This window comes from Egretta garzetta, unplaced genomic scaffold (assembly GCF_000687185.1).
Source record: "Egretta garzetta isolate BGI_Z169 unplaced genomic scaffold, ASM68718v1 scaffold51, whole genome shotgun sequence".
Taxonomy (NCBI): domain Eukaryota; kingdom Metazoa; phylum Chordata; class Aves; order Pelecaniformes; family Ardeidae; genus Egretta; species Egretta garzetta.
The window spans coordinates 4,969,907-4,978,233 of NW_009258549.1; the positions used below are offsets into that span (position 1 = coordinate 4,969,907).

The following is an 8,327-nucleotide window of genomic DNA, read 5'->3' on the forward strand; positions in this document are numbered from 1 at the left end:
TTCCTGGACCTGGGCTGAGCTTAAATAGGCTCATGGGCAGGAGGGAAAGGTGTAGGGGAGGCCCCAGATGTGGCTGACCGGGACCATTAGGGCCTGTAAGTGCTCTCAGGGCCCTGACAGCAACCTCCCCTCTCAGCCCACCCCCCTGTCCTCACACCTCACAGAGGAATGGGCTCAGGAGGGACTTGCTGTGGAGTGATTTAATTGCTGTGGGGTGTCAGGGTGCTGTTTAAGGGAGCAGAGACCTGAGAGAAGTCACTGGGAAGGGGATATGGCGTGAGAGACTTGGGGATGGGGATTGTCAGGCTGCCCATGAGGGGCCCCAGGGGTCAGAAGGACTTGGGGGTAAAGGGTAAAATTCACACCACCCCTGGAAGATCCCCAGGGGGTGGGTAGTGCTGGGGGGTTCACTCAGGAGCCTGGGGTTGAGTAAAGGGTCAGATGTAGCTCAGTGATTGCCAAGCAGATCAGCAGTGATGAGACAGGTTTGAGGTCAAGGAGGTGCCTGGCAGGCTGTATCTGTATCTCATGCAGGGTCCCTGGCCCTGAGGGGTGCACAGGAGGGTGGCAGCAGTGACCTGCTGTGTGGCACACAGCCAACTGCTCTCTCGAAGGTGCCGACTGGTAGTGTGAAAGAGGGGAAGCACCAAGGAGAAGGAGCTAACAGTCTAGTAGCAGCATCCTTATTCCTGAAATTGCCTTTTTGGTCCAGGACAGGTGCCTGGCTGACTGCAGCTAGTTGGGGGAATTCTGCACGGTTCCCTCTTGCCAGATCTCCTGTGCCTTCTGGTTGGGTTGCAGCTGCTGCAGAGACACAGAGAGGAGGTTGTCTCCAGGCAGGGACAGCAGCCTGGGATGTGGAATGGGGAGCTATAAATCAGCAAGCTGCTAATTAAGACCACAGGAGGCTGGTGAGTTACTAAAGACCTGTATTACTCTCTTCAGAGCTTTGGGCCATTAACAAGATCCCTGGGACCTACTCTGAGCACGTGGCTCTCCAGGGACGTCACTTCTGAGCACTCTATTTTGGGCATGTTCTCAGAGTTGAAGTTCCCCGTGCCATGGGGCCACGTGGCAGCCAAGGCCTGGGGACCCTCAGAGGGGCACCCCGTGCTGTGCTTGCATGGCTGGCTGGACAACGCTAACACCTTTGACAAGCTCATTCCACTGCTCCCCAGAGGTAGGTCTGGCTCATCAGGATGGTTCTTGCTATGTTGCAGGGCTGCACATCTGATACTCTCTCCCTTTCAGATCGCTATTATGTGGCAATGGATTTTTCTGGCCATGGCCTGTCATCCCACCGACCTGCAGGCTCCCCCTACCATTTTCTGGATTACGTGAGCGATGTGCGCCGGGTGGCAGCAGGTGGGTAGTTGAAGGGACCCTTGAGGGGATGTTTGTGCAGAGGGTGCTGTATTGCTCCTGCTCCTTAGAACAAACAGGCAGTATTTACTGTCAGGAGAGGGGTCAGTTCCCTCTGCTTCTCCCCAGCCTGATGTTAGCTGGTACTTTGTGGCCACAGACTGAATAAGCATCCCTCTTTCTCACTATTTTGTCAGAGGAAGAAATGTTAAGCCTTGGGAAGCAAGTGTTTCTATACTAAAAAGCAGTAGTGGCGAAGCGGTGGATGCAACTGAATAGTTTCACCAGACTGACTTTTTGAAAGCAGCCAGTGACCTCTAACCAGTATTAGGTGTAAGCTGGAGACTCTTCTGGTTCTCCCCGGATGGCAGCTTGCTGCTTGCTTTAATATCATACAAGGAAATCTGAAAGCCAAAGTGTCTTGGGCTCCTAATAACTCCTGATCTAATTGCCCATCTGTCTGCTGATCTTGCAGGAGGTTGTGGCATGTGCAGTTTTGCACCCCTCATTCAGTACACAAAGAGTTTCTAGTTCTTTGACGTGCCAGAGGGTAACACACGTTTCAGTGAGGTGTATTTCAGATGGGCAGTGTTGATGAAGCAGTATTTTCCCATAAGCCTCTCGGAGTGCCCTAAAAATGGACTGAAGAGCCTGATGTGCTAAATGGTGCAGAGAGCTTTCACTTGGAATAATCATGCTTTCCTCAAGGCAGTGGACTTGGCTCTGTTGCCTCATGGCTCTTGTGGAATGCCCTGCAGCAGGATGCTCTTGTCGAGGTCTCTCTCTTCCAGCAGATGCTGCCCAGTCGGGCTCCTCTGCTTCTTGCCAGTGTCATGTCTGGCAATGAATGGGAATTTGCTGTAGTGTGCTATACAGAGAGAGCTTGAGAGCTGTGTGACTTAACTACTAAGGCAATGAGGTGGTAGATGCTCTTTTTCTTTAAAATTGGCCTACTTAGCTACCTTGTTTCTGGATTAGGAAGCAAATTAAGCAGTGCTAAAGCCCTCCTGGGAGAAAAGGCCCATGTTGGTGGAGAAACAGCAAGATGCCGCTGCTGTGGTTTCTAATGCAGCAATGTCTGTTTTTTGTGTGTTGCCACTTAGCCTTGCAGTGGAGACGGTTCACCCTGATGGGTCACAGTATGGGTAAGTGGCTCTTGTCCTTGTAAGCTGTGAAACTCGTGGAGATAGGAGTAGATAATTAACTTACAAGACATGCTGCTAGGAGCTGAGTTGGAATATTTATTACATTGTGTCAAGTATCAGGTTCCTGTTTGAGCAATTCAAAAATCTGTGCCCTTGTTTGAAATGCCTCTGCTTTCAAGACCCTGTAGTACAAACAGTGGTAACTCTTGCTGAGGGCCATTCCCCCACCCCCAGGAGGGAACAGTGGTGGGCAAAGAGGGGTGGTCTACAGCAGGAGAAATCACAGCAGGCCTTCCTGCCTGGTCCCCACGAGGCCACAAAGCCTGGGAACAGCAGGGCCCTTCTTGGTGGGTCATGGAGCTTGCTTAGGGGAACCCCACTCTAGCCTCTGTCCTTTTGTGCTAGAGACATGATTGAGTTTTGCCACGATTTGGATTTATGCTCCCCAGGGCTGCTCTCGTCACAGCTCACAGGGCCTGTTTTAACTAGTAACTCCTCTCTGGCCTTTGCTGAAAGGGACATGGGGATGGTGCAGGACAGGGAGCCCAGCTGGCTGATAGCCTTGCTCTGCCTGCATCCTGCCTGCTGGAAGAGCTTTAATCTGTAGCTGGTGCTTTGTCCCTTGGTACAACATGCACATGTGCTTCTTAAGGCAGCTCCTGCTGTGGGGAAGGGGAGTTTCTGTTACTGGGGGGTGTCCAGTGCATAGCTGAGCACACCTTCTTTACTTTGCAGGTGGGTCTGTGGCAGGAATGGTGAGTAAAGCATCCTTTCTTCATGGGGTTTGCGATTTCTGCAGCTGGAACAACAAACGGGAGAGGAATGAAGGAACAGACTGTGTGGCACTTGGATCTCAGGGGAAGAGAGGCCCTTTCCTGACCCCCTCTCCAGTGTAGCTGGACAAAGACATCAGTGCTCAGCTTTTCCCTTTCTCTCATATTGTTTCATCTCTCCTCAGTTCTGTTTCCTTTATCCTGAGATGGTGGACAAGCTGATCCTGCTGGAAAGTGTTGGCTTTCTGCTGGCTCCAGAGGTTAGATTTCATGTGTCCTTCCCCTCCTTTTTTAAAATAAAAAATAGATGGTTTTTTCCTATCCCTTGTTTGTTCAGAGAAAGCGTTGATGTGCCCAGTTCCCGGCAGGTCACACGAGTCTCGGGGCTCTTCCTTTTGGCAAGCACATGGACTCAGGTGCCTGCTTAGGGTGGCCCTTGGGTGACACTTGGTAGTGCTCCATATTCTGCAGTCCCTTAGCACCAAAATTCACTTGTCTGTGCCATGCCCTTGTACAAAGGGAAGCGGAACCTCTGTCCAAGCAACTGCCAGCTGAGGTTGTCTTTTTGCCAACAGTTTGTTGGGTGACTTGGGTGCAAGATCGGTGGATTTCTTTTTCTGTTCCTGGCAGGACATAAAGCTATATTCCCAACCTGTCATCATCACTACCAGGTGCTAGGGCTTTGGTTGGCAGAAGTGGGACAGAAGCCCAGGGTCAGAGACACAAAAGATACCAGATTTCCTGTGTTCTTTTGGGCAGTTGTCCTCAACTCAAGTGAGGTAGGAAGGGGTAGAAGAGATTGCAGGGCTAAAAGGTTAATAAGTTCTTTACAGCAGTGCTTAGCTTTCTGTTTCTACCTTGCCTTTTAAGTATTGCTGTTCCCTTTTCCCCAGAAATGGGCATTTTTAATGTGATGTCCATAACTGGTACCAGTTCTGAGGGATGTTGAAGGGTGACATGCCCTCTTCTACCCTCTGATAAGGGGTAAAACGATTCGGAAGAGAGGAGTTACTCCTCTTCCCTACCTCGCTTTGTTGCAGGACACCGAGGCATGGCTGAAATCAAAACGGATGGTGATTGACACATTACTGAGTCTAGAGGCAAAGCAGCAAACTCCCAAAGCACGGAGCCCTGAAGCAGCATTGCAGAGGTGGGTTCCCATCCGTCCTCTTCATTTGCTGCCTGCCCTCACCTTGGACAGAGTTATGGCTGGCTGCACGAACGAGAAAGGGAAACTGTGCCTGCACTTCCCCTTTCAAGTTCTCTGGAATCTCAGCAAGACCTTTTGCTGCTTCTGCCAGAAGCTGCTGCTGCTGCTGCTGCTTGCTCTTTTCTGAAGCAGCCTGAGAGCTCGCTGTCACCTTGTCATGCCATTTTCGCTTCGCTTCCTCCCTTTTCCAGCAGAACAATCTCTCTGCCATGTCTCCCCCAGGCTCTTAGAAGCAAACAGCCATCTGACAGCGGAGGGTGGGGCAATCCTACTGCAGCGAGGAGCAACTGAGACACCCGCTGGTAAGGGGCTGCTCAGAGGCAGGGCTCACCACACTGCTGGGCCAACGCTGGGTGTGGGAAGGGAGTGGTGCCAACAGCCATTGTCTTCCACAGGGTACTGGGTGCCCTAGCTACAAGTTTACACAGTCTGAGTGGAATCAATTAGGTCTGGAGGCAAAGCTCTCCATTCCCAGCAACTGGGGTTGGTGCTTAAGTCCTAGAACAGCTAAAGAAAATAAATAAAAAAAAGGGAAAATCAGAATTAATCCTGTTCCTTTTGTCTCAAAGTCTTGGGCAGACCCCAAAGGTGAGGAGGAGAGGAGCAACTCCTGCTCCTGTGAGACATGAAAAACATTCTCTTGTTTTTTTATTCCAGGGCTGGTTTATAACAGAGACATGAGAGTCCGTACGGTGAGCATTGCTCTTCCAACGTGCCCCCTGCTGCTTATGAGCTCTGAGCTAACAGAAAACTCGGATAGTAGAGGCCTGCTCACTGAGCCCAGGCCTTGCCTCCACCCAACTGTTTACTTTCTGCTTCCCTTATTCCCACATCTCTTTTAAATGCTGCCATTAAAAGAGCCTGCACTCAATCATTAACTGAGTCAGCTTACAGAGTCACTGGAAAATGTTACAGATTTTTTAGCAATTCCTCTGCCCCAGGGCCTCCTGGCCACATTTTCCTGCCGTTATAACTCTTCAGGCAGCAGATGGATGGATGCTTTTGGTCAGCTTCTTTGTCAGGTCACCCGTAAAAGAAGGGCCGAGAGAGTGGAACAAAGTCCTTATGTTTGATATTCTGGTAGCTCTGTGCCACTTTTGAGCAAGCAGGGCCTCCTCTACCTGTGCTACTGCCAGGCTATGAAAGCCAGAGTATTGTACTGTCTCCTTTTTCGTAAAAGGATTTTTAAAGCTTTTCTCTGCTATGAGATCATTCCCATATGTGCTGCATCCCAGCAGGCAGTGTTGTTGGCAGCCCTGAAACGCAGCTGGACAGAAGGAGCCTTTGCAGAGCCAGCTTCTCTTGTGCACAGCCTGGCTGCCTGTCATGTCCCAGCACAGCAGCTTTGGGGCCACAGCCACTTCTGCCTTCAGAGCTGCTAGCGCAGCAGGGGTCAGGGACACCCTCTGTCCCCAGCTGCTGTCCCTGACCTTTGCTGCTCTCTCTGTCTTTGCACCTGCAGCAGAGTCGAGAGTCCTTCACGGCAGAGCAGTGCGTGAAGCTCCTGCAGAAGATTCAGGACCGCGTTCTCATCATTGTGTGAGTGAGGCACAAGCCAAACCAACACTCGCTGCCTCCCTGCAGCCCTGGGTGGAGGGGATTAAGGTTAGAAAGGAGTCCTCTGCTATCCCCTCCGCAGCAGCCACCCAGAACTTCAGGCCAGCTGGCACAACAGTACAGCATCATGTGTAAGACGCATTTCCTAGTTCCCCACCACTGCCCTGGGCAGGGCAGGCTCCTGGCGCAGGCAGAGATGCTGGCATATCATCCTCCTGGCCTGGCACTACGTTTCCAGGCTGGGCCTCCCTGGTGCAAGGCTGACCAGGGAAATGCCAGACATGCCCTGCCCTCCCCACACTCATGCCTTCACACTGCCATCGCACAACTTTCTGTCCCTTAGCCCTACAGCAAGGGGCCATCCTGGCAAACACGCGGCCCTCCACAGCACTGCTCCTACTTGCTTTTTCTCCTGGCCTGACTCTTCCCCCAGGCACAGCAACCCAGCTTGCCCCCTTCTCCAGACCCCAAAACCTCTTGCCTGAGCAAACAGGTGAAACCATGGCAGCCTCCACCTCCTCCAGCTGGTCCTGGAGCCCCTGGCCTGACACAGCTCCTGCAAGCTCTCCCCTGTTGTGCCCGGGGCAGGGAGGAGCTGTGGGGAGGTAGCCAGTCACAGAGCCCCCACAAGCTGTTATGCTGTCTGGGTGGGTAGCTGGTTCTGTCGGTTCTCTGCATTTTCCAATCATCTCCTTGGAGGGCAAGATGTGCAGGGCTCTGGCTGCCTTGGCCTGTGCGGTGCTGTTAAAAGACTCTAGGAGATGAGATGAAGTGCTAGAAGTTGAGAAATGAGGTGCAGTTTTGGCTTCCCTGGTCTGTTGAAATCATAAGAGCTTAGGGATTTTCCTGCTTGTCCAGAAATACATCATTGTGGTGAGGAAGAGTTCTCTAGGCCATACAGAGCACATCCCTTTGAGCCTGGGATGTCGCCTTGTCCCATCACCTGCATCACAGTAGGTGTCTGCATGATCTTAACTCTGCAGGAGATCTAATGCTGGCTTCCCCAGGAGGACTGCCCTGGTACCTCCCTCTCCAAGCAGGGCACACCCTGTTTAAAACAGCAGCATGGAGTGGGGAAAGGGACCGAGGGGAGATGTGGGAGCTGGCTGGAAGGAAAAATTAAGAGCAGAGGACAGGGCGGGGGCAGGGAATGATGTACTCAGACCAGTGAAGGAGCCAGCCCTAGGGGGATATTTGACCAGTCTCCACTCTGATACTACTAGGCAATCACCCAAGGTTTTAAACATAGTTTGACAGAAAATTGCTTAGCCAAGCTGTGCGGCGCTCCTCTGGCTACCATGTATGACCCTGTAACCCTGCTGTTTACAAGCAGCCTGGAAAGAGCAGTTGGTCTGTTGTCCCGCTGTTCTGGGGACACTTCTCCTGCCCAGGAGAGCGTCAAAGACAAATGGAGGCACACTATGTGCTGTACTGAGCCTTGCTGTTGCTTTTCAGAGCACAAGATGGACTCTTGGTACCATACAAGCTAGACAGCAGAAATCACTTTGTGAAAGCCCTGTGGGAGGCGTTCCAGTCTACCCTCAAAGAGGTGAGAGCAAACTCCATCCTTGCATCTCTACTCTGTACACCACCAACATGGGAGCAGCAGCTAGGAAGCAGCTCACCGTGGTGGCCACCCCCAAGGAGGTGATTTGTCCTGAATGGCACAGCCCTCACACGGGGGGAGCCAACTTTGCCCCTGCTGCTGAAGTCCCAAGTCAGTAGCACCTTCTGGACTCAGCTCTTGCCTAGTCCTCCCATCCCTGTCCTGCCTTGCCCCCTGAAGTGCCACACAGCAAGCACAGCTTGCCTGAGGGAACGCTTTCCTGGTCCGCATCTTCTTGTGTCTTCTCCCTCCAGCACATCCAGCTAGTAGAGGTGCCTGGGAGTCATTTTGTACACCTGAATGAGCCCAAGGTGGTGTCTGGGATCATCAGCAACTTCCTGACGACGCAGAATGCCAGGCTGTAGGAAGAAGGATCACTGCTGCAGCAGTCCAGGAGAACAGGGAACTAAAAAGCAGGCTCTAGGGCAATTGTCACCATTCCTACCTCACATCCAACATTAGTTTCATGATTCTTTTTCCTAAGCTTAGCTCACTGCAGGGTGGAAGCGGGTTTGCTGGGGGTTCCCTGGAGGAGGGTGACGCGAAGTATCTCAGTTGTCAAAGGGAAAAGGAATTCCCTCCTCCACTTCCAACTCTGTGAGAAGGATAGAGGCCCAGAGTGGCCTTCCTCTTGCTTGCTCCCAACTTGCACCCTGGAGCAGGAATACAGGCAG

The 8,327-nt window shown here is 52.2% G+C and overlaps 1 protein-coding gene across 3 annotated transcripts; it reads left to right on the forward strand.

Moving 5' to 3' along the window:
- The first annotated feature begins 905 nt into the window (after positions 1-905).
- On the forward strand, positions 906-8,232 carry SERHL2 (serine hydrolase like 2). Of its 3 annotated transcripts, none has more exons than XM_009647880.2 (11): positions 906-1,180; positions 1,252-1,365; positions 2,466-2,507; positions 3,243-3,262; positions 3,466-3,540; positions 4,321-4,430; positions 4,713-4,792; positions 5,148-5,182; positions 5,953-6,029; positions 7,503-7,596; positions 7,908-8,232. In XM_009647880.2, exons 1-11 carry the CDS (start codon positions 1,033-1,035, stop codon positions 8,016-8,018), a joined length of 906 nt encoding a protein of 301 aa, XP_009646175.1. In that variant the 5' UTR covers positions 906-1,032; the 3' UTR covers positions 8,019-8,232. The 3 variants fall into 3 exon arrangements, with proteins under 3 accessions (XP_009646175.1, XP_035759159.1, XP_035759160.1); XM_035903266.1 differs by having other exon boundaries at positions 5,956-6,029; XM_035903267.1 differs by lacking the exon at positions 2,466-2,507.
- Positions 8,233-8,327: the final 95 nt, after the last annotated feature.

What these genes read in the sequence shown, in the direction of transcription:
- SERHL2 (XM_009647880.2), top strand. Translation starts at nt 1,033, where the DNA reads ATGTTCTCAGAGTTGAAGTTCCCCGTGCCATGGGGCCACGTGGCAGCC. An exon ending in AGCAACTGAGACACCCGCTG is followed by an intron (nt 4,793 to 5,147) that starts GTAAGGGGCTGC and finishes TTTTTATTCCAG; the next exon opens with GGCTGGTTTATAACAGAGAC. An exon ending in GAGACATGAGAGTCCGTACG is followed by an intron (nt 5,183 to 5,952) that starts GTGAGCATTGCT and finishes TTGCACCTGCAG; the next exon opens with CAGAGTCGAGAGTCCTTCAC.